This window comes from Schistocerca serialis, chromosome 2 (genome assembly GCF_023864345.2).
Source record: "Schistocerca serialis cubense isolate TAMUIC-IGC-003099 chromosome 2, iqSchSeri2.2, whole genome shotgun sequence".
Taxonomy (NCBI): Eukaryota; Metazoa; Arthropoda; class Insecta; order Orthoptera; family Acrididae; genus Schistocerca; species Schistocerca serialis.
Window position 1 is genome coordinate 508,788,139 of NC_064639.1, and position 26,434 is coordinate 508,814,572.

General features: G+C 38.7%; 1 protein-coding gene across 1 annotated transcript in view; it reads right to left on the bottom strand.

The window, feature by feature from the left end:
• The window catches only part of LOC126457476 (39S ribosomal protein L18, mitochondrial), a 38,667-nt gene extending 12,803 nt beyond the window's left edge, over positions 1-25,864 (bottom strand). Inside the window, exons 1-4 of the mRNA XM_050093770.1 lie at positions 25,778-25,864; positions 23,507-23,692; positions 3,980-4,093; positions 2,351-2,462 (exon numbers count right to left, since the gene is read on the bottom strand). Coding sequence (XP_049949727.1) covers positions 2,351-2,462; positions 3,980-4,093; positions 23,507-23,691 — 411 coding nt within the window. The 5' untranslated portion in view covers position 23,692; positions 25,778-25,864. The remainder of the gene's footprint in view (positions 1-2,350; positions 2,463-3,979; positions 4,094-23,506; positions 23,693-25,777) is intronic.
• Positions 25,865-26,434: the final 570 nt, after the last annotated feature.

Sequence of the window (26,434 nt, forward strand, 5' to 3'; positions counted from 1 at the left end):
TCTGAATGGGTGATGGACAATCTTCTAAGGCACCTGAAGTGGACAATATGTCTTTGTTATTTAGATGACATTATAGTGTTCTCAGAAGCATTTGATGCACATAACAAAAGACTGAGGGCCGTTCTCAAGTGTCTCTTTGGAGCAAAAGAAATCAAAATAATTGGACACCTTGTGTCAAATGAAGGTGTCTGATATTACTTATGAAGTTGAAGATTTCTACCCCAAACACAAGGTGACGAAATATCAGAGATACGGTCCACATCCTTTGAATGAAGCCCTATAAGGATCCTGCAACCCAGGGTGAATTTGAAGCTTCAGCGACAGGCAACAAGTGGAAAGGTGACGAAAAGAATAGCGGCAAAAGAAGTTCTAAGATGATCACCACCAGAGTGAGAATCAGTCATCAGGAGTTGGAGTATGCAGGACCGATGACTCATTCCCGGACTAGGAGACTCATTCCCGGACTAGGAGGACGTAACAACGACATACTGTTCTCTTAAGGAGGGAGCAATGTTGCAGAAGAAGCTGAGTAGCACTGTGGTGTAGTGGTTATGTTACTAAACTGTTGCACGGAGGATCGTGAGTTCAAAATTCACATGGACTGTACAATTTTAATTTCTGTATTCGGTTCGAGTACATTCTAGAAGTATCCACAAATGTCATGAATCACTGTACTGGAATGTTCTGTAGCTCTATATATACTGTATGTGTTCTGGCCAGAGGTAGTTCACTCCGTGCTCCTGTATGTTCATCAAGTGCTGAATAAAAATTCGTTACGTGAAGTTAGTGTTCGTCATTCACCAATTACACCTTCTTCTAGGAGACATTATTAATTTTGTTATTTGCTCTCATTTTTTCTTCCTATCATTATTTTTTCATTTAGGATATTTCTCTATGAGTCAGAAGACAAAAAATGAATTATTCATCTGTAGCAGACTGAAGTGTGGGTCATTGACACACGTAACAGAATAAAGTATTTACTAGCTTTTGAGGTCCACCTCTTCTTCTAGCAGAAAATACACAAAACACAACCATACAGACACCCGAAGCTACACTACCACAGACACAGTGAATTATTAAGCAAGTGGTTGGTTGCCTTTCCTATATTTTTCATTATAAGATGTAGGATTTCTTCAGATGGTAATTATACAAGCATTTACAACATAAATTCTTGTTGCAATGTGGTCTAAGAAATGCACACAATGATTTAAAACAAAGACAGAATCATAAATAAAATTAAATTCAAGCAAAAAGAGACATAAAAATAATGAATGAGGTAACATGGAAGAAAATAAAAAAAAAAGATACAATGAAATAAACTAAATCAAATGTAATGTATAAAATAATTAAAATCATATGAATACTGATTCCTGATAGAAAAAAAAGAATGGTAGGAAGAAAAACTGGCACAAATTAAAAAAAATTAATACAATTATTAAAATGACATGGCAAACAATTACATTTAAACCAATTAATTGAATGAAAATTATGATCAAAGCTCTTTTGATAAAGATTTAAAAATAAAAAATTAATAGCACCTGGGGAGATTCAAATTCACAACTTTCGGCATTTAAGAACAGTATCTTAAATCATTATGCTACACCATTGTTCTGAAAAACAATATTAATTTTAAGACTCTAGAGGATTGCATGAAATTCTTTTTTGTTCATCACTCGCAAATGAGGGCCCACTTGGATGAATGACTGCAGGATGCGATACTTGGGACTCTAACCTGGATCACCATATAGATGGTTTCAAAAAGCTGCTCGCACTCCTGGGGACCTCCCCGCATAAGAGATTGTTACTTCTATTAATTATAATTTGCTTTTCTGTTTACTCCACTGAGTTAACATCACAATTTTATAAACCTTGGTAAGTCTAAGTTCTGTCTTTGTTGCTATGAATCCTTTCATTACTTGTGTGTATATTATAAGACATTCCACCACTGGTTATGAGACAAAGGAGACAACAGACTGTTGCTGCTGCAATCAATGGATGTTTAAACATAAAGATACATAAAAGAAACATTTGAATGACTATTGCCTAAAAGATATATGAAGACAAGAAGATACCACCCGTTTAACCTTTATTGTATTAATAACCTTGTTATGTAGTCATACTACAATCAGTGGTGCAATCACTTGTAAATCATTGGACTAATACCAACACAACAACACAATGAAGTTCAATACTACCTAACAAAATGCAAGTTAATACGAAACATGCTTATGGAAGAATTTGCAAAGACACACCACTCCATACTTAGCTACAATGTTTTCTCTGCCTGGGAATGGTATTTACATTTTTCCATGAAATCTAAAGAACTTAAGTATGTGAAGTTCATACTAACCTTTTCACCTTGATCTGGTGAAAGACTGGAGTAGATTTCTGCAATACCAGACTCCAAACATCTCTGTGCCAGAACACGACCTAGATTATGGTATGCTGAGACATCTGTAGGCCTGTCACAAAGAGAGAGAGATATTGGTTGATATTTCATCTCATCCGCATCTATTGTATTAGTGCGCCAACTGATATACCCATGATTCTTTAAAGAACAGAACTCCCATGTATAAAACATTCAAACATATGATTATTTTACAAATTAATTAATGTATTTAAATATTTTACATTAAGCATACCAACATGAAAAAGTTGAGAAAAGGATAGAAAGTATGTTTAAAGTTTGTTGGAAGTTGCTAAGTGATTTCATTAAGAAACACTGCATGAATATAGTCCAGGGAATTGCACTTCACTTTGCGCAAAACCAAGTTTTTCATGTAGTTCAATGTTTATGATGGCATACTTCCTTAATTGTGTGTTATACAATGAGATAATTTTGCAGGTACATTCAGTGATGTATGTGAATACTGCCTGCAAACTATCTTATGAATAGAATCAGTAGTACAGAAGTAATAAATTAAAACATCGTGTCTGATGCTGAAGTTTCATTGCATGAACAGTGAAAGTGTAGTATGCGATAAACTTTTTTCCTTTTGTCACTTTGTCGGGAGTGGTAGTGGGAAAAGGGTCAAAAGGTTTGAAATTACATGCAAATTTTGTTTAAAGTCACTGACTGCACTTTTTCTCAAATACTGGATGAATAAAGTCCAGGTATTTCCACACCATCAGTTATGCAGCCACCTCAATATAAACACACTATTTATAACTGTAATACTTGTCCTAGGCTTTTGACATACAACTATACCTCTTAATGAGTATATTATGACAGCATTTTAATTTCTTAAATTCAGTCAATGATTATACAGAATTTTTAAAATCAAATTTCTTTTGCCCCTGGCAGCAGTTAGATAGGCAATGTGCAAGTGGCACTGGATTTGGGGACATTTGCTTAGTACTATCACATTAACAAATTGTACGCTTAAGAAATGGCAGACTAACTACCAAGCTCCCTCTTTGCTTATATCATCGTTCTCATTCAACTCAGCATTTCCTACTATTGTTGATGTTCTATCAGTTTATTCTCTCTCATGAGTGGGAAATAAGTACAATCTGAATTAAACATATCAAATGACCAATATGGTGGTTAAATCAATATAAGCTTCAATACATGAACAAAGGAACAATTTTTATGTTTCTCGTATTAAACTATTGTGACAGTGTTACTGAAGAATGTGCTTTTCTACGATATAAAATGTCTTAAATGCAGAATCAGTAAACTTTTGTTACTGAAATCACACAAATTTATTCGCATGCATTACCATAAATATTATGAAGTCTTCAAATAGAAATCAAGCAGAGTGTTCATCAAACTAATACTTATGTCCCATTATAAATTCTGAAACTAACAGCAAGAATGGAGCAAAAATTAATGAAGGGAAGTATATAGAAGAGGGTGCTGAAAAATATCCTTTACTAAACTCCCAAGGAAAAGCTTTACTGATGTAACCTAAGTAAAGTATATATGATTCCAGCTAATATTTCTTAATGAAAAAGTGTGACACACTGTAGCAATTACCTGTACAAATGGCGACGGATTGCATTTTCAGCTGTAGATGCTGTCACAGCGATCACTCCTGTATTATGTACAATACTTGCAACAACATACCTATTCTTCTGCTCCAGTGACAGTCTGTAATAAGACACAGTTTGCGCATAAAAATCTGAGAAAAACAGCCTTGGAACTATAAATATACAAGCTAATAAAACATAAATGCAAAAGACACTGACAGCTGCTAAAGCTCTGGAAAAAAAACTATCAGTCTTCTAACCTCTTTTTCCTGATCAACTGACAAGGACAATAATACAAATTATCTTTTATTAATCTGTCTGATAGTTTAGAATTGTATGGTAGACTGGGACCTGAATATTGATCAGCATATAGTTTTAATTTTGTCAGGAATTTCCATAACAAAGTGTACTTCAATGGACTGCAATGTCTTTATGTTTGTCATGTTTACTTTAACTTCATGGTTTTCTCCTTCACTTGACTTGGCACTATTGACCAAGAAAAAAAAGGAAAATCCTGAAATGCCTGCATGCAGGATCCATACTTTCTTTATAGGGATTGAATAGTGCTGGTCAGGGATCAGGACTTCATAAAGAAAAAAATATAGACAGGAGTACTTCAAAATCATCACTAAAGTACCTTGGATCTTGTGGACGGAGAAATTGCATTTGCAGTACATCATTATTTTTTAATCCATTACCATGACATTAACCAGCTACAACACATCCCAATACAAAGTTACTTTACATTCTCCACTGTAATGATTTATTTCATATTTTCTCCAGCAAGGAAAATATGTTACGATTCATTAAATTTTGTAAACATCATCACTATTAGTGGTATTTCATCTGAAACCGAGTCAAAATTGTAGGGGTTCAGAAGATGAGTTTTGGCTTAACAGCCTGGCATTGCTCTTTCAGAATGTTTGGCTTGTAGCATATTTTCTGAAAAAGGGGGTCATGGATTTAAAGTTGGCTATAACTTCATGAAGATGACATCTAATTCTCACTGAAAATTTATTTCAGTGCTATCATAAAATTGAAATTTCTCGATTTTTTAAAACTACACAACAGAATTATCTGTCCAATAATTATTCAATTTGATATTTGTTAGTGTATTTGATATGAGGTGTATCTTGTAATCCTGCTGGACATATCAGTATAATTATGCATAAATCTGGCAAGGTCACTAGGCACAGCACAAAAGGCAACGGGGTATGTTTGTCTAACAGTTTGCATGTGATGATTGAAGGGACACGGTTATAAAGAAATATACAGATACCAGTGACTGCAAGCTGGCCCCTATTTTGACTGTGCAAGAGGTGGGGTTCTTCTGACTCATCATCAGGTGGCCTGAAGATGGTGTCATGTAACGCAGAGACTGGTAGCAAAAATACAATAAAACTGGAAATTTATATGGTTGGACGTGCTTTTATTTGACATATTACATTGAAAAAATAGGAGTGCGGGTAAGCTACTACAAACAGCATAGTGAACGCATTATTGTAGCCAAGATAGACACGAAGCCCACGCCTACTACAGTAGTACAAGTTTATATGCCAACTAGCTCTGCAGATGACGAAGAAATTGATGAAATGTATGATGAGATAAAAGAAATTATTCAGGTAGTGAAGGGAGATGAAAATTTAATAGTCATGGGTGACTGGAATTCAAGAGTAGGAAAAGGGAGAGAAGGAAACGTAGAAGGTGAATATGGATTGGGGCTAAGAAATGAAAGAGGAAGCCGCCTGGTAGAACTTTGCGCAGAGCATAACTTAATCATAGCTAACACTTGGTTTAAGAATCATGAAAGAAGGTTGTATACATGGAAGAACCCTGGAGATACTAAAAGGTATCAGATAGATTATATAATGGTAAGACAGAGATTTAGGAACCAGGTTTTAAATTGTAAGACATTTCCAAGGGCAGATGTGGACTCTGACCACAATCTATTGGTTATGAACTGTAGATTAAAAATGAAGAAACTGCAAAAAGGTGGGAAATTAAGGAGATGGGACCTGGATAAACCGAAAGAACCAGGAGTTGTACAGAGTTTCAGGGAGAGCATAAGGGAACAATTGCCAGGAATGGAGGAAAGAAATACAGTAGAAGAAGAATGGGTAGCTTTGACGGATGAAATAATGAAGGCAGCAGAGGATCAAATAGGTAAAAAGATGAGGGCTAGTAGAAACCCTTGGGTAACACAAGAAATATTGAATTTGATTGATGAAAGGAGAAAATATAAAAATGCGGTAAATGAAGCAGGCAAAAAGGAATACAAACGTCTCAAAAATGAGATCGACAGGAAGTGCAAAATGGCTAAGCAGGGATGGCTAGAGGACAAATGTAAGGATGTAGAGGCTTATCTCACTAGGGGTAAGATAGATGCTGCCTACAGGAAAATTAAAGAGACCTTTGGAGAAAGGAGAACCACTTGCATGAATATCAAGAGCTTTGATGGAAACCCAGTTCTAAGCGAAGAAGGGAAAGCAGAAAGGTGGAAGGAGTATATAGAGGGTCTATACAAGGGTGATGTACTTGAGGACAATATTATGGAAATGGAAGAGGATGTAGATGAAGATGAAATGGGAGATATGATTTTGCGTGAAGAGTTTGACAGAGCACTGAAAGACAAAAGTAGAAACAAGGCCCCCGGAGTAGACAACATTCCATTAGAACTACTGACAGCCTTGGGAGAGCCAGTCCTGACAAAACTCTACCATCTGGTGAGCAAGATGTATGAGACAGGCGAAATACCCTCAGACTTCAAGAACAATATAATAATCCCAATCCCAAAGAAAGCAGGTGTTGACAGATGTGAAAATTACTGAACTATCAGTTTAATAAGTCACAGCTGCAACATACTAATGCATATTCTTTACAGACGAATGGAAAAACTGGTAGAAGCCGACCTCGGGGAAGATCAGTTTGGATTCTGTAGAAATGTTGGAACACGAGAAGCAATACTGACCTTACGCCTTATCTTAGAAGAACGATTAAGGAAGGGCAAACCTACGTTTCTAGCATTTGTAGACTTAGAGAAAGCTTTTGACAATGTTGATTGGAATACTCTCTTTCAAATTCTGTAGATGGTAGGGGTAAAATACAGGGAGCGACAGGCTATTTAGAATTTGTACAGAAAGCAGATGGCAGTCATACGAGTCGAGGGGTATGAAAGGGAAGCAGTGGTTGGGAAGGGAGTGAGACAGGGTTGTAGCCTATCCCCAATGTTATTCAATCTGTATATTGAGCAAGCAATAAAGGAAGCAAAAGAAAAGTTCGGAGTAGGTATTAAAATCCATAGAGAACAAATAAAAACTTTGAGGTTTGCCGATGATATTGTAATTCTACCAGAAACAGCAAAGGACTTGGAAGAGCAGTTGAATGGAATGGACAGTGTCTTGAAAGGTGGGGAGCAAAATAACTGATGATGGTCGAAGTAGAGAGGATATAAAATGTAGACTGGCAATGGCAAGGAAAGCGTTTCTGAAGAAGAAAAATTTGTTAACATTGAGTATAGATTTAAATGTCAGGAAGTCATTTCTGAACGTATTTGTATGGAGTGTAGCCATGTATGGAAGTGAAACGTCGACGATAAATAGCTTAGACAAGAAGAGAATAGAAGCTTTCAAAATGTGGTGCTACAGAAGAATGCTGAAGATTAGATGGGTAGATCACATAACTAATGAGGAGGTATTGAATAGAATTGGGAAGAAGAGGAGCTTGTGGCACAACTTGACTACAAGAAGGGATTGGTTGGTAGGGCATGTTCTGAGGCATCAAGGGATCACAAATTTAGCATTGGAGGGCAGCGTGGAGGGTAAAAATCGTAGAGGGAGACCAAGAGATGAATACACTAAGCAGATTCAGAAGGATGTAGGATGCAGTAGGTACTGGGAGATGAAGAAGCTTGCACAGGATAGAGTAGCATGGAGAGCTGCATCAAACCAGTCTCAGGACTGAAGACCACAACAACAACATTATATTGAACAGATGAGTTCTTGCAACCATCCAGTATAAAAATGGCCTTACCGAGGATAATGTAGTCTGCCACCATAGGAAGCAATTTACAAAACCCTATTCAACCAATACTTGAATATTGGTCGTTCGTACAAGATAGGATTGACAGAGGAAATAGAGAAGATCCTAAGTGGAACAGCGGATTTTATTATAGGTTCATCTAGAAAGCACGCAAGCGTTGCACAGATGATCAACCAACTCCAGTGGGAGACGTTGTAGGAAGTCATTCTGCATCACAGTCTGAATTACTGCGAGAGTGAAAGGATCATGAAGATGAAATTAGAGAGATTTGTGCTCACATGAGGGATCACCACCAATCGTTCTTCCTACAAACCTTTGTGGTTGAAACAAGAAACGCAGAAGTTACAGTGGTACACGAAGTACCCTCCACCACATACCACAAGGTGGCTTACGGAGTATAGGTGTGGATGTGTAACATTACACACACTGGCACCAGGCAAAATGCCCACAGCACATTCAAAGGCTGCTGTGGACTGCAGTGGCTTCACATTGCAACCAGTCGATGTTAACAAGTTCTTTGGTATACCTATTGAGAAGGCCCTGCACAACATTGTTTCCTCCTGGACTTTGATTTGAACTTTTCTATTACATACTATCGATGTTTGGCTAGCATATGGACTTGGCCTGTCTGTCTCGTGCAGTGCTGTCTTCATTCACCATGACTGTGGTTCACAGTCGAGTACTTCCCAATTGAACCTATCGTGTTCTCTTGTACTAATAGGTAAGTTATTCAAGAAACTTACATGGTGCTGTGTTGGCCAGAAGTTTTTTGTGTTTTGTATTTCCAGAAGACTCAGGAACCATCACTTTCTGTGACTTAATTACAAATAATCTATGCTTAACAAAATCTCTGTTGTTGAAGAAACAGACTTACAACAGTGTATTTGTTTTGAATTTTATAAAAAGTGTGTATGCCAACTTAAGACATCCATGGGTGTAAAAATTGGTAGATAGTGATGAAACAAAAACAATTTCCTATAATATCGAGGAACACTACAGCTTTGTTTTCTGTAATTCTTATCGTTTCTCTCCCCTTTTTACAATTTTCTGTGGTGTTAGTTGGTACTTCTGGTGCACAACAGCCAACATAGTCCCAATGCTTTTAACCACATGTAGTATTTAAAGTTAAACCTGAAAATCAGATGTTTATTGCTCACATTTTTCATTATTGTCGGAAGCCTTCTGAAAGTGGGATCCACTGAGAAGTGTGCAACTTCCTTTGTAACAGGTAAGATGATATTACTGGCATGCAAAGCTTTACTGTTGACATTATCACCACTGTTCTGCCATTCATCTGGTATTTGTTTTTGCTAAGCAATTAACAACTATTGTGAAACACACAGGAAGGGCTTGAGCTCTTAAATACTGTGCACATGTAGCCAGATTTGAACAAGTAAAATTTTAACTAAGGACCTTACTTGTAAGTCACTTTTGGAGGGGATGGTGGTCATGAAGATTTTAACCTTCCTAAGGGGTTCTGGTCCATTTTGACTCTAAAGGGTTCTTGGTGGTCTATCATTTCGAAAATATTTGATTTTAATAAATTCCCTTCTTTGACTTTATTTGTCCTTATTGAAACTGAAGTATATTCAGACAGAAAAAGGTTATTTTGTAGCTTTAGTTTGGCATTCACAGAAACGTTACTCTGTAAGCCAGAAGTTATGCAACCTTAAAAAAAAAAAAAAAAAAAATGGTGGGAAATTCAGTTTCTTAACAGTGGGAATGATTGTGTTGCCAGAGGATGACCTTGTGGGAGCCACACAGCTGTTTTCCGTCCTTTTGATGTCAGCAGTGAGTTAGCTGTGTACGAACAAATATGTTTTAACCTGACTGAATACATGTTCATTCTTGAAAGTTATTTCAACTTTCTTAAAATGTCAGCAATACTTCAGAGTAGCTTTTTCCTCAACTGTGCCTATCAAATCAATTATGTCCCGCATACTTGCTCATTTCAGAAAAACTGACAGTGTGAAGAACGGGAACATTCCAGCCAACCTTCGGTGTTAAGCGATGCCTCACTGGAAAATATCCATGCATCCTTGCTAGGTTCATCAAGTAAGTCGATATGAAGACTGTGTCTTATGTGAGCATTTGCAGAGCCAAAAGGAAGCTGAAATACCATCCGTATTGCATTCATGTGGTGCATGAACTTTGAGAACCTGAGAGAGGGTAAAGACTACATTACTCTCAATGGGTTTTGCATTTTATCCACAACAGTGTTCAAGTGTTGGTTTATGTTTTCTACTCTGATGAAGCACGGCTTTGCTAATGGCTATGTAAACAGCCAGAACGACAGATGGAGCTCAGAAACACTCACATTTTTCACTAGACCCACGTTACATTCATAGGAGGCTGGACATTCTTGTATGCAATTATGTGCGAATGAATAGTAGGCCCAATTTTTTTTCCTTGGAAACAGTACTAGCTGAACATTACCAGGAAATAATTATGAAGTTCATAGTATTATTACAGGCTGATGAATGACACTTCTGACTACAGCAAGATGCTGCAACAGTGCACACAGCAAATAGCACCATGATAATGCTGCACGAGTTCTCTGGGGGTGGGGTGGTGGGGGGGTGGGGGTGGAGGTGGCAGTGAAAGGGGGGGGGGGGGCACATCAGTTTATGTGACTTTGGTCCCCTAACGTTTTTTTCTTTGGGGACATCAGAAGGTCAATTTCTATAGGCACATCATTTCGTGTGACCACGGCGCCTTGATTTTTTTTTCTTTCCTGCTTGCACCGCAAGTGATAGTTGCATTTTGGCCCAACATGCTAGAATAGGTAATCATGTGTGCACGAAGTACGCTTGCTCGTGTGTGTGAATGGTGTGTGTGTCTTTTACTGATGTAGGTTGTGGCTGAAATCTTACGTAAGTGTCTTTTAATTGTGCCCGTCTGCAACTTGACGTGTCTTCTCCTACACGATGATATTCCTACCTGGAGTTCCCATTGTTTGACAGTACTCAATTTGTCAGCAATGGAACACAGAAAGTTGGGTATAAATAAGTAAGGTCATTGCTGTTTTGAACAATGCAATGTCTATTTCTGTGGAAAGGAGGGAAGGGGGAGAGCAAATAATTGTTTTTCACTGTAACCAAATCTATTTATAAAGTGATTCACTTCTACTCAGATCACTTGTTTCTACCTCTTGAATTCACATATTTTGTTAAGAGTTTTTTCACCTAAAGGTAACTGCCGCTTTGCAAATAATGAAATAGCAGACACAATGCTGAATGTATCTGATAGGGATGAAGTAATTTCAGAGAATTAACATTATGTTTTGGACTGCAGCTCTTTGGTTGGTTGGTTGATTCAGGGCGAGGGGACCAAACAGCGAGGTCATCAGTCCCATTAGATTAATGAGGGGCGGGGAAGGAAATCGGCCATGTCCTTTTACAGGAACCATCCTGGCATTTAGCTGAAGTGATTTAGGGAAATCACAGAAAGTCTAAGTCTGGATGGCCGGATGCGGGTTTGAATTGTCATCCTCCCGAATGCAAGTCCAGAGTATTAACCACTGCACCGCCTTGCTTGGTAATGTGGCTCTTTATTTTCACTGGAAGACACTGATGATATATCAGAATAGCAAATAAATGGTAGCAAAATTCTGATCTCAAAGGCTAAATCAACTGAACTGAAGACAAAACCCCTATCTCAACTGGGAAGCTACACCGCACGTAATATAGTTCACCTTACTCCAGGTTCAACAAAGTATGCCACTTCTCACATTAAAAATGAATACCCAGTTTCCAAATTGTTCCTTCCTCCATCAAGTGAAAACATTTAAAGGAACACATTGAAATGGAGATAAATGGAAATAATAATATGTTTTTGACCTAGATGCTTACCTAGGTCTGTTGCTATTAGCAGCAGTTTATGACACATAATGAGTCTATTGAAAATTTATGGAATGAATAAAAATTTTGCCCAGTTTTCAGAACTACAGTGTCACAAGAAACATTCAAAAAGAGTCACAGGTTATTTGACCTGATAATGAGATTAAGACGATGTGAACAGGATGTGTTTGTGCATATAAGGGATTTGTGGGAGCAATGGATAGAGATATTGTCTAAGCCAGGGCTTCCCAACCTGTGGTCCGCGAACCACTTAGGGGTCCGCCGGCTCTTTCTAGGGGGTCCGCGGCCACCTTTCAGCAAATCGTGTAAAATAATGAGTAAAATTACTGAATAAAAATGTGAAAATCAAATTCAATACTTTTTTTTTGTGTGTGTGAAAAACTTGCAGTTTTACTTCAGGTCGTATTCCCAAGCAGCCTTTGCAGTTCCTAAGTGAGAACGTATACACTGTTTAGTGCTGGAGAATGTGGCTTCTCTGATCAACTGTTTCGCAGCAATACGGGGTCGTTTGTGCCCCGGCTCATGGCGCTAGATGCACTGAAACCTTTTACGCATGCATGGAGCGAGCTTTGTCGACCAATAACAGTGCTCGCTGGCACGTATGCGGCCCCAGGAATCATTAAATGTTAAACTTGCTTTGTCAGTGCACTACCTATTTCATAAGTCGATTTTTGACCAGTTTATTACTTCTAACATGGATCGTTGGCTGAAGTCAGGATCATTGAAGAAGGGTTCTCCATCGCCTTCACAACAAGGGAAGCTTCCAGCTGAAATGAATGAGGAGGGAGGACGACCAAAGGAAGACTTTACATACATTTGAACATTTTTCTTCGAATTTCACGACCCCCCCCCCCCCCCCACACACACACACGACTGTTACAAAATATGCATGCTCCTTACACAACAGTAGGCAAATAGTGGAAGTGAACAGACCATAAGCTGCAGCTTATCAACAGTGAACAGTTTGGACGTGACGTTGATTGCTCTTGGAGGAAGACAGGTCTATCGTGTGAAATTTCAATTACCAAGTAATTTTAATCAGGCTGTAATGTGTTGAACAAAGGGAGTAAATCCACTAGTATGTGTCTGGATACAGTGGGAATTCAAATTGGGTCGTTAATTTCAATTTGTTTTCATTCATCTCTAAACCAAAGATTATTGATACTTCAGGGGGGGGGGGGGGGTCATTAGGAACATGGCACTTGCATTAAGAAGCTTTCAGTTCCCATGGGTTTCGCTCTGAAATTTAAAGTTACTGTGCTCTTGATTGAGTAGGGGTCCGCCATGGGTTTTCGACTGAAGAAGGGGTCCACCAACTGGAAAGGTTGGGAAGCCCTGGTCTAAGCTATACAATCCCTAAATGTACATGAGCAACTTAATGCATTCAGGGGAAATTGCCCGGTAAGCCAGTATATACCAAGTAAACCAGCACAGTATGGCATCATGTTTTGCATACTTTATGACAATAAAATAAGTTATGTGTGAAATATTCAAGCTGTATAATGGGAAATGACCAGGTAAGACCACTCAAAACTACCAAGGCCTAAGGTTTGTAACTGACGTGTCTTACAGTTTGAAAGGGCATAACATAACCTGTGACAACTTTTTCACCTCATACTAGCCAGGGTAAATGCTGAGGAAGAGAAATATCACAATGTTTCTTTAAATGTGTGGGGAAAGAAAACCCCCAACAAGCCTTCCATCTCACCAAAACTATTGCAGACAAGAGATTCATAATTGCATATCAACATTTGCTTTCACAAAGGACACAAAGCTTGTATCATACATATCAAACAACAAAAAATGTGTAATTCTGTAAAGAACTCTGCACCATGATGCAAAAGTCAGTGATAAGACCAAAAGAAAACTGGAAATTAGTTTAGTTTACAATTCTATGAAAGGAGCGGTGAACACACTAGACAAGATAATGGTGAATTACACAGTAGAGGCAGACAAATAGATGGCCTATTGTTGTGTTCACAGATATCAATGATATATCTGCATATAACTTGTATGTGCTATAGAAAACAACTTCCTCTCACTGGAAAGAAAACACCCTGAATTTAAGGGACTATTCCTAGAACTGATTTCACTTACAAGAAAAATCTTACATAAACATGTAAAAACCGTTCATAATAGTTGGGCACAGGATAGTAAAATCAACACACAAGTCATTTTAATATTCAATTATTATATTGTTGCAGTGTTCTATTATGCAATTTCAAAGCTTAATACATTAAACAATCTAAATTATGACTTTAAACATGTAAAAATGTACCTGCTGAAAACACAAAAAACTGTGTCTTTTTTTAAAATCCAAACATCATGACTGCACAGGCAAAATAGATTTTGTAGTAGGGTTACAGAGCAATAATCTTACTGTGGAGTAAGAATATCATGAGTGTAGCAGTTCTATTGATACTTATATAAGGATTGAAATAGGATCAATATTTCCTTAAACTGTTCTAAAGCCTTCTTTAGTACCTTCCACCACACACCACAACTTCATAATATATTTTTTAGGCCAAAATCATGTCTAACTGGTCTCATGGCTTTCATCCATGTGAGCAACTTTGTTTTAAAATCTGTTCTTTGCATCCTATCAGTACCAAATGTAAGAGCCTTATGACTGAAAGAAGACAAATTCTCAAGATAGGTAACATTTCTGCATCTAGATATATACTCTGCAGGCTGAAAACCTCCTTGTAGTCAACCATCTAACCTCATAAGTTTTGTCTTGTGTTTTATATTAGCGTGACAACTACAAAGCTGCCTGAGTAATATGAACAGCCTGATGATAACCATGCTATGAAACAAAATCAGAGCTTTTGCAATATATTTCACCAAACCCTCACAAACTAGGGCTTCAAATCTCCATCTCATATCAGGCTGTCACAACTCGCCTGGTGTTAATTTAATATGTTTCTTCATCTCTAGTTTCTCTTTCACTGCTTTTCTCACACTGCCATCTATACTATCCATAACCTGCATTATAATCTTTTCTCTTGCATTATTCATTAGTTTAGCTCCCATCTTTGAATTCTGGACAAGCTAGAACTCATTATTATACATACTCAGAAATTTCCATCTGGCTGTTTAGGCCACAATAACATCCTGAACATTGCCTGTATACTGTTTGTCTCATGACCACTGGTTTCAAGTGACTTTTCCCTCCCATCAGTAATTGTGCATTTGCCCTTTCCATTTCATAGTTTCTCTTGATGAAGAAATCGTTAAAAAAAAAGCAACAAAAAACTTAAAATTCACTGGCACTTTAAAACTATTTCTGTCAGCCTTAGTCCACATTTCTCAGCTGTTAAGTAGACACTCCTCTATTTCTCCATTTTGAATATATTTACTTAACAGAAAGAGAAACAATGTGACTCACAACAATACAAGGAAAATGCTAATCTACATCCACATACATATTCTGCAAGCCAGGGTATGATTCTTGGCAGAGGGTACCTTGTACTACTACCAATCATTTCCTAATCTATTCCACTTGAAAATACAGTGAGGGGAAAACAACTGTCTATATGCCTTAATATGAGCCCTAATCTCTCTATGGTAGCAGTAGAATTGTTTGGCAGTCAGCATCAAATGCCAGTTCTCTGAATTTCCTCAATAATGCTTCTTGAAAAGAATGTCACCTTCCCTCCAGTGATTCCCATTTGATTTCCTGAAGCATCTCCATAATACTTGCATGTTGTTCGAACTTACCGGTAACAAATCCAGCAGCTTGCCCCTGAATTGCTGCAATGCCTTCCTTTGATCCAATCTGGTGCAGATCCCAAACACTCAAGTACTCAACAATGGGTTGCACCTACATGCGGTATCCTTTACAGATGAACCACTTTCCTAAAATTCTCCCAATAAGCTAAAGTTGATCATTTGCATTCCCTTTAACAATCCTGACCTGCTCATTGCTCATTTCACTTCATATTGCTTTGCAATGTTATACCTAGATATTAAATCGACATGACTGTGTACGCAACACACTACTAATACTGTATTCGAATATTATAGGTTTGTTTTTCCTACTCAACTGCGTTAACTTACATTTTCTACATTTAGAGCTAGTTGCCATTCATTACAGAAACTAGAAATTTTGTCTAAGTCATCTTGTGTCCTCCCACAGTCACTCAATAATGACAACTTCCCATACACTGTAGCATCATCAGCTAACAGTTGCAGACTGCTACTTACCCTGTGGTGTATTGTATGGAACTGGGGACCTAGAAATGATGGAGAGGCTGCGACCCCACTGTAGCCTCATACCCAAAATAGGGTACAGCAGCCCACTCACCCCTCTGCTGCTCCACACTGAACCCAGGATTACTGTGCAGTTCAGCCCCCAGTGGACCCCCCCTGTGAACGTCTCGCACAAGACGAGTGTAGCCCTAATGTTTGCATGGTAGAGAACGATAGTGTATGCGTACGTGGAGAAAGTGTTTGCGCAGCAATCGCCGACATAGTGTAATTAAGGCAGAATAAGGGTAACCAGCCCGCATTCACCGAGGCAAATGGAAATCTGCCTAAAAACCATCCACTGACTGGCTGGCACACCGGACCTCGACACTAATCAACCGGGCTGATTCGTGCCGGGGATTGGCACACCTTCCTGCTTGGAAAGCAGTGTGTTAGACCACACGGCTAACCAGACGGGCCACTACTTACCCTAATCACAAGACTGTTTATGAATATAGAAAGTAATAGCAGTCCTCTCATACTTTTCTGGGGGCACTCCTGACGATACCCTTGCCTTTGATGAACACTTGCTATAGAGAACAATGTACTGGGTTCTGTTACGTAGGAAGTCTTTGAGCCAATCGCAAATGAGAACCTATTCCATATGCTCATACCTTTGTTAACAGTTGGCAGCGTGTCAAACGCTTTACGAAAATCTAGGAATATGGAATCTGCCAACAGAATAAAGTACATAGGAAGAAATATAAATCAATGCATCTGTGCACAAGCAGACATAAATTGAAATGGGCCTGTCTTTGAGATGATAAATGTGTGACACTTCTGATGGCCAACATGGTACTTTATATATATATATATATATCTGCTCATGACACGTTTATAAGCCTATTTTAAACCCTTAAAATTACTATGAGACAGGGAACAGACTGTTTGAACACTGTGTTTTTCCAGTGTATTTGTGGTTGCTGACAGGTTAATTTTTAGAAGCATTTAATTTATTATCAAACTGTCCAAATTGGCTTTGAACATTGTTATTAATGAGCTCACAGTTTAAAAGATAATTGCATATTGGTAAAATATCTATGCAGTGTAACTGAAAGAAGTATCTTCCGGTTGTTCTCCCCACATATCTTACAGCCTTTCTTTTTCATCCGCCAATTCTTTTTAGTGCACCTATGATGGAAACTCACTCATCCTAGATATACACACATTTTAAAAAAAAAAAAAAAAAAAAAAAAAAAAAAAAAAAAAAAAAAAAAAAAAAATCGTATCACCTTGGTTCCAAGACTTTCGGAACCTGTACAGAAAACTGGAATAAAGATCAACACAAACATCATTTCCACCCATTTTATTCATCAACGCACTATTGGTCCACACTGTCCCACTCCTCAACGGCGATTCGGCGTAGATCCCTCAAGTGGTTGGTGGGTCATGTCGTCCATAAACAGTCCTTTTCAATGTATCCCAAGCATGTTCGATACGGTTCATGTCTAGAGAACACGCTTGCCATTCTAGTCGAGCGTTGTCATTATCTTGAAGGAAGTCATTCACAAGATGTGCACGATGGGGGCTCGAATTGTCGCCCACGAAGACTAATGCCTTGCCAATATGCTGCCGATATGGTTGCACTATCGGCCGGAGGATGGCATTCATGTATTGTACCGCCGTTACGGTGCCTTCCATGACCACCACGGTGTACATCGGCCCCACATAATGCCACCCCAGAACAGCAGGGAACCTCCACCTTGTTGCACTCGCTGGACAGTGTGTCTACGGCATTCGGCCTGACCGAGTTGCCTCCAAACACATCTCTGACAACTGTCTGGTTGAAGGCATGTGCAACACTCACCGGTGAAGAATATGCACTGAGCAATCCATTCAGCATGTTGCTGGGCCCATCTGTACCTCGCTGCATGGATGTCGGGATTGAAGTTCAAATCACGCAGCCTATTGCGCACAATTTGAGTCGTAACACGTCGTCTTGCGGCTGCACGAAAAGCTTTATTCAACATGGTGGTGTTGCTGTTAGGGTTTCTCTGAGCCACAATCAGTAGGTAGCTGTCACCTACTACAGTAGTGACCCTTGGGCGACCTGAGCAAGGCATGTCAACAGTTCCTGTCTCTCTGTATCTCCTCCATGTCTGAACAACAACACTTCTGTTCACTCCAAAACACCTGGACACTTCTCTTGTTGAGGGCTCTTCCTGGCACTAAGTAACAATGTGGACACGATTGAACCGCATTATTGACTGTCTAGGCATGGTTGAATTACAGACAACACAAGCTGTGTACCTCCTTCCTGGTGGAAGGACTGGAACTGATCAGCTGTCGGATCCCCTCCATCTAATAGGCAGTGCTCATGCATGGTAGTTTACATCTTTGGGCGGGTTTAGAGACATCTCTGAACAGTCAAAGGGACTGTGTGTGTGATACAATATCCACAGTCAATGTCTATCTTCAGAAGTTCTGGGAACCGGGATGATGCAAAACTTTTGTTGATCACCATGTTTACTTATATTTTCTTCTTCTACATCTGCCTCTCCCCCACAACAGAGGAACTACTTTGATAACTGTCACAAATGCTACAGCATCATCTAGTTTTTAGTTTTGACAGCTCTAGTTTTCACTTTTGACAGCTACACTCCAGACATATATTTTTCACTATCTAGCGAACAGGTACTTCTTTTATACCTAGTACTATCTGATGACCCATTTTTACTTACAAGAGAATCATAATGTAAAGGACCTAAAAATCACAAAAAATGTGCTGCAGCATGTAACTTCTGCAATGAGTATGATAGTTAAAATAGCAATTATAATAACTGGTATCGATGCACCAAAATGTTAACATGAAGGATCTGTGTACACTGCTACATCTTTGGACAGCTACAGCTTTGTGCATGGGTAGGTGTTGGTCTTAAATGACTGCATTTATCACACTGACAAAACCAAAAAGAATTTGTGATGGCAGCACCAGAAAAAAAGGACTACATGCAAACAATGTGTCTGGAAATATGAATTTTGTGCACCAACACAAATATAATCACACTACATAAAAGGAGGAGACTGGTGCAAAGAAAAATATAAGTATGAATTTTAAGCTATCCCTAACTGTATCCTCAGGAATGCAATGACAGGTATAGTAGTAATGCAGAGAGAAAAATATTGGCATATAATTAATTATTAAATGACCAAATGATATGACAGCAGCCACACAAATACCCACAAGGAAAACATTAGAAGTGTAGTCTCCAGACATACACGGTACACTTCTTCGATCCTCCTGCAGACAATGCATTAAGCTGCAAGGTAAACAAACAGTAGTGTCTCAATATGATTACACACTTATGTGATCCATGGTACACAAAAATTTAACTCAAAGCAACGATGTCAGCCACTGCACTGTTTGGTAAAATCAAAGTTATACACAAATTTACAGAACAAGCCAAGAGCATTATGAGAGTGAAAATGGTCAGGAATGAGGTTTAAGCTCTTCTTTAACCTTTAACTGGTATCATACACATGTTGGAGGGCTGTATCTTCCTGGTGGCCATCCCCTACCATTCTGACGCAGTTTTGCATTTTCTCCCCCACGTACCTTTCAGATGGAGTGCTGGCTTCCCGCTGCAAATGTTGGGTGCTGGTCACACTGTTATACCTTTAGTAAAAGCGCAAAGTCTGGCAGATTTATGCTACCAGTTGTGTGATTATTTTTCATCAAGATGCATTTCTAAACTTTTTGTATTTATTACAATAATTATGGTATAATATACAGCGTTATTACAAATGATTGAAGCGATTTCACAGCTCTACAACAACTTTATTATTTGAGATATTTTCACAATGCTTTGCACACACATACAAAAACTCAAAAAGTTTTTTTAGGCATTCACAAATATTCGATATGTGCCCCTTTAGTGATTCGGCAGACATCAAGCCGATAATCAAGTTCCTCCCACACTCGGCGCAGCATGTCCCCATCAATGAGTTCGAAAGCATCGTTGATGCGAGCTCGCAGTTCTGGCACGTTTCTTGGTAGAGGAGGTTTAAACACTGAATCTTTCACATAACCCCACAGAAAGAAATCGCATGGGGTTAAGTCGGGAGAGCGTGGAGGCCATGACATGAATTGCTGATCATGATCTCCACCACGACCGATCCATCAGTTTTCCAATCTCCTGTTTAAGAAATGCCGAACATCATGATGGAAGTGCGGTGGAGCACCATCCTGTTGAAATACGAAGTCGGCGCTGTCGGTCTCCAGTTGTGGCATGAGCCAATTTTCCAGCATGTCCAGATACACGTGTCCTGTAACGTTTTTTTCGCAGAAGAAAAAGGGGCCGTAAACTTTAAACCATGAGATTGCACAAAACATGTTAACTTTTGGTGAATTGCGAATTTGCTGCACGAATGCGTGCGGATTCTCTACCGCCCAGATTCGCACATTGTGTCTGTTCACTTCACCATTAAGAAAAAATGTTGCTTCATCATTGAAAACAAGTTTCGCACTGAACGCATCCTCTTCCATGAGCTGTTGTAACCGCGACGGAAATTCAAAGCGTTTGACTTCATCATCGGGTGTCAGGGCTTGTAGCAATTGTAAACGGTAAGGCTTCTGCTTTAGCCTTTTCCGTAAGATTTTCCAAACCGTCGGCTGTGGTACGTTTAGCTCCCTGCTTGCTTTATTCGTCGACTTCCGCGGGCAACGCGTGAAACTTGCCCGCACGCGTTCAACTGTTTCTTCGCTCACTGCAGGCCGACCCGTTGATTTCCCCTTACAGAGGCATCCAGAAGCTTTAAACTGCGCATACCATCGCCGAATGGAGTTAGCAGTTGGTGGATCTTTGCTGAATTTCATCCTGAAGTGTCGTTGCACTGTTATGACTGACTGATGCGAGTGCATTTCAAGCACGACATACGCTTTCTCGGCTCCTGTCGCCATTTTGTCTCACTGCGCTCTCGAGCGCTCTGGCGGCAGAAACCTTAAGTGCGGCTTCAGCCGAACAAAACTTTGAGTTTTTCTACGTATCTGTAGTGTGTCGTGACCATATGTCAATGAATGGAGCTACAGTGAATTTATGAAATCGCTTCAATCATTTGTAATAGCCCTGTATTACAGTTTTTCGTGGCAGTGTATCATCAATTTGCACAATAGGGAGCCTCTACCAGGTCCCTCTCATAGTCATTCAAAACAGTCCAAACAGACTTATTATTCTCAACGGGTTCTGAGAGTAAATGAAGCAAACTTCAAAACTTCCCTGGAAGAAATGATGAATGACCTTTTGGATGACAGTAATACTGATCCAGATTTTGAGACAGATAGCGATGGTGAGACGAACTCAAAACAGAAAGAACAACGATGGAACGTAGGACATGCAAACAGGTGAAGATGATCTAAGTGTAAGTCACTTACATCGCCGTGAATGGAAACTACTCCCAATGGAAAAAAGCACAACCATCAACTAATATCAGAAAAAGACAACATAACACAGCACTCTGTTGCAGATTTCTGATCTGTGACTTTAGGATTAATGCCTTCAGTAACAATCCAGATGTTGAACAAATATGGGGTTTACTTTTCACTCACGAGATTTTCGACAAGATTCTGCATAGATCACACAGTAAAAATCGGTAAAATAAAAGTACTCTCATATCTCTTGTGCATGATATTTGCTGTTCTTGAGCTGAAAGCTTTAATAAGCTTCACAGCAATCTCTTAATTTGGCACTGACTTCATAGGTAGCCCAAGCTTTCCTCAGTGGGTGGAAGCAGACATAACATTTTTCAAAGTACTGTAAAAAAAAGTTTTTGTTCATTTCAATGGCTTTTTGGTTTGAGAACACTGATGATAGGGAAGAAAGGGAAAAGTAAGATTCAACTGCCGCAGTATCAAACACTTTTAAGAGATTTACTACAAACCATCAGCAGTGTTACTCTTCAAATGTACTGTTTGTACTTACCGCAATCTATATAAAGTTTGGATGTACCTGCCAAGAAAACTGGCTAAGTAGGCATTCAAGATTGTGTGTGACTGACACCAGGATGTAGAACTTATATAATGCCTACACTGTGACTTGAAAATGTAAATTTACAACTGAAATTTTCCAGCAGTTTTGTTTCTGTTTCTTGGTTGTTTATGAAAGGTAGGTGCAGAATAGGACTAGTAAATAAAAGTTTAATTTCTAGATTTTTGATAATCTGCTTTTTCGGTTCATCACTTGAATATTTTCTGTATTTTCTTCTTGATTATTAATAATACTTATGTTACATGTTGCAGTTAGCTGAGATCAATAAATGGCTAATAAGTTAATACAGTATCATACAATTCTATAGTAAACTTCTGGAGTCTGACAGACATCATGATACCAGTTAAGAGTTAATGCTTGACTCTGCTGTATTTGAATTAATACATTATTTTAAAAAGGCAGCTGACATTTGCTCTCAAAATAAGTCTATGATAGCCAAAAATTAATTTTATCAAGGATGTGTTAAACGGCAATTAATTACACAAAATAAAGTGCTGTTGATAGTTTTTTTTGGTAAAATTCAGCTGGTAGGCATGAATTATCTATCCAACTCTGAATATGTTTATGCAATAATGGAATGATTCATCACAATTATATTATTAGTTAACAGAATAGGTGAAGACAAATTTTTAGGGGAAGAAGTAAACTGAAAATGCACTGTATGAGTTCGTCATTTTTCGTTCATCTACAGAAACAACAACACAATTTGTACAACATACTCTTATTATTTAACTTGTATCATAAATGAGACTGGTTTTACAAGTGATTGTCATTAGGTTCTATGTTGTTGTTGTGGTCTTCAGTCCTGAGACTGGTTTGATGCAGCTCTCCATGCTACTCTATCCTGTGAAAGCTTCTTCATCTCCCAGCACTTACTGCAACCTACATCTTTCTCAATCTGTTTAGTGTATTCATCTCATGGTCGCCCTCTACGATTTTTACCGTCCACGCTGCCCTCCAATGCTAAATTTGTGATTCCTTGCTGCCACAGAAAATGTCCTACCAACCGGTCCTTTCTTCTAGTCAAGTTGTGCCACAAACTTCTCTTCTCCCCAATTCTATTCAATACGTCCTCATTAGTTATGTGATCTACCCATCCAATCTTCAGCATTCTTCTGTAGCACCACATTTCGAAAGCTTCTATTCTCTTCTTGTCCAAACTATTTATCGTACATGTTTCACTTCCATACATGACTACACTCCATACAAATACTTTCAGAAACGGCTTCCTGACACTTAAATCTATACTCGATGTTAACAAATTTCTCTTCTTCAGAAATGCTTTCCTTGCCATTGCCAGTCTACATTATATATATATATATTTTTATATTTTATATATATATTTTTTAGGTTCTAAATCAGTGAAAAAGTTGTACAATGCAAGCAACGCTGAATAACACAGACCTGTGCCAGTATTCTCTTCCTGGAGCTTCAAGACCATACCCTCTTGGTTTGTATGCAATTCGTAATCGTTCCAGATTACGAGGATTCCTGTTATAAAACATGGAAGTTATTTCATTGTTGTTGATCTGGTCTGCTTTACTGCAATATTGTCTAATATGTCGACATACTTTTGCTGTTTGTATCATTCTGAAACATCATAAAAACAACATTGTCCACACACCATAAAATTGTTAATGACTAGTGTCATGCAAATGATACATAGCCCGGGTCGACAGAAGCGTCCGATCCAACGCGTCGGCTTTGACCCGTGACGTAAGGGTGTTGTCGTGTGTGACGTCATGACGGCGCGGAGTTTGGTTTGAGTGTGGCTGTCTCCAGTTCCGTTTTATCTTATTTTATTTACTTTTCTGATCTGTTCGTTCTAACTCGTGAGATTTTTTTTTTAAAAAAGACAAAAAACACTAATCAGCTACTGAAGCATCTTTATCTTCTATGGGTTGCAGGGGTTACGACCCCTGGGTAGGTGGGTGGGTATTCATGCATGGCTGTCTTCACTTACACGTTGTAGCTACGCAAGGCGTCTAAATGGCTCTGAGCACTATGGGACTCAACTGCTGAGGTCATTAGTCCCCTAGAACTTAGAACTAATTAAACCTAACTAACCTAAGGACATCACAAACATCCATGCCCGAGGCAGGATTCGAACCTGCGACCGTAGCGGTCTTGCGGTTCCAGACTGCAGCGCCTTTAACCGCACGGCCACTTCGGCCGGCGCAAGGCGTCTAAATTTGTTTATATTTAGTTTGCCCCCCACTCAAAACACCCCATTTCCCGCGCTTGTCCCGTTAGTGTCATTAGGCTTCTTGTGGAAAGTGTGTGTGTTTGTTTTTGTTTCCGCCATATTTGTGACGTCATGGGTAAAAGCAGACTGGTGGGATCGGACGCTTCCGTATTTCCCATAGCCCAACTGATCAATTGCTCTAAAACAGTTCTACTTATATATAGTTAGAGAGGAAATTAAATTTGGGATTTAAATTTTCTGTAATTGTATCGTAATCATAGGAGACTTCTTCACACTCGTTCATGTTAATGTTGCCATACATCATTATACACACACAGACAGGTCTTTAATAATTTTACGAGTTTAACTGGGATGTTAAAGACTGCCTCAAATTGGTGCAGTTGTTCAAATTTGTCTGATTTGTAGTTTTTTAGTAATAACTAAATCCAAATTTTTTTCATGTATGCATCACCACCAAGAATGAAATCATAAATTTGGGATTAAATAGCAGCACATTTGGGAACCAAATTATTGCTAAAAAGATAACTCTGTGATTGAAAAATTTAAGTGGAGACAAAGGGGGAGAGCAGGCAGCTACACCTAAACAAGGCAACACATGCTGCAGGCGGCACTCAAAAATGAACCATGATAGTATGGCACATAACCATTACCCCTCGAATAACATAAATGTCAATCATAATGTTATTTTAATCAAAGTATAATGTTGCAGGTAGCAGACAGCCTATGGGAACTGTAAGCAGGTAGATAGCAAAGGGCTCAAAGATCAATTTTTTCACACCTCAGCTACAATCACTACAGGCACGTTACATACTGGTGAAACAGTTTTGTTATTTCAAACACATCGTGGAAAAACCAATTTTTTATCACAAAAATAGCTATTTCATGCCCATTCCCCAATACATATTTCTGTCGTGCCGTTAAAACAAGCGATGTGAAGCACCACCGGAGTACCAGAAATTTCTAGTATCACTCTAAACTAACCTGCGGGTGAATAAACCACTAACTACAAATCTACATGTAGATCTCATCAGTGATGCGAAAGCTATCATTGTCTACTTTAACATAATAATGGTGTTCCTTGACAAATATCAGAGAAGAAATCAAACATGAGTTACTGTACCCGTGAATATTACGGTTAATGTTAGAACCCCAGTTTGGTGCAATTGTTAGCCGTACTGCCGTCAGTTTGAATTATATAAATTCCTATTAAAATCGTATGGTTAACAAATGTGAAAAGAGGTACACTGAATGGTGAATCACTGTGGATTAAGCGATGATGTGTACACATTAAAGAAAAACAACACGCTTGATGAAGACTTCTTTACTCTCCTACAGCCTAAATCTTGTCACCACTGCAGATCACGCATTTGTGATGCACTCAATGAATGCTTGTCGCACCCTGTATTGATATCCGTAAACACTAACCTATGTAACAACTATGTTAATCAGATTCTCTACTTAGTACTTGCCTTCTCCTTCCCCTAGCTCTAGCACCACGTATAAACAAATAACAAACACTCCAACGCCGCGAAACATTTGAACACACATTTCTTACAGTGTTGCCAACTACAGTCAATAAAAATAGCAAATCAGTCTCGCAAAATAGGATAGACACGGCTAACTTGTAATTTATATGTTTAATAGATGAAAAATTTAAAAACTGAGAAAATAACACTCATTTAGCAAAAACAATGCTAATTTCCAAGAATAATTGCCTGTCGAAGTCGTGGGTTCCAAACGATACATATCGAACGTGCGATTGTAAATCGATCATGCGACTTTGGTGGCGTGTGTTATGACCAATTATTTTTGATCGTCAGTTTTATTTGTTTTTCGTCTTTCCCTTAGTTGTTGTAAAATACATACCTCCGGGAATTGTTTGTGAGTTAGTAGGGAAACCCAGACGATTTATGTCGGTAGTGAGTGGGATGTCTGGTTTTCTTGACGTTTCCTAGGGGGATATTCTCACATGGAACAATGTTATTCCATGCTCATCCAGCGTAGAAAATTGTTTGAATTTTTGTCCCAATGTTGGAGTACTACTGGCCGACGAAAGCAGGGACTGTGTAGACTGTGGTGGTGCGAAGTGTGAACAACTTCGCAAGAAGAGTTTCGATGCTGAAATA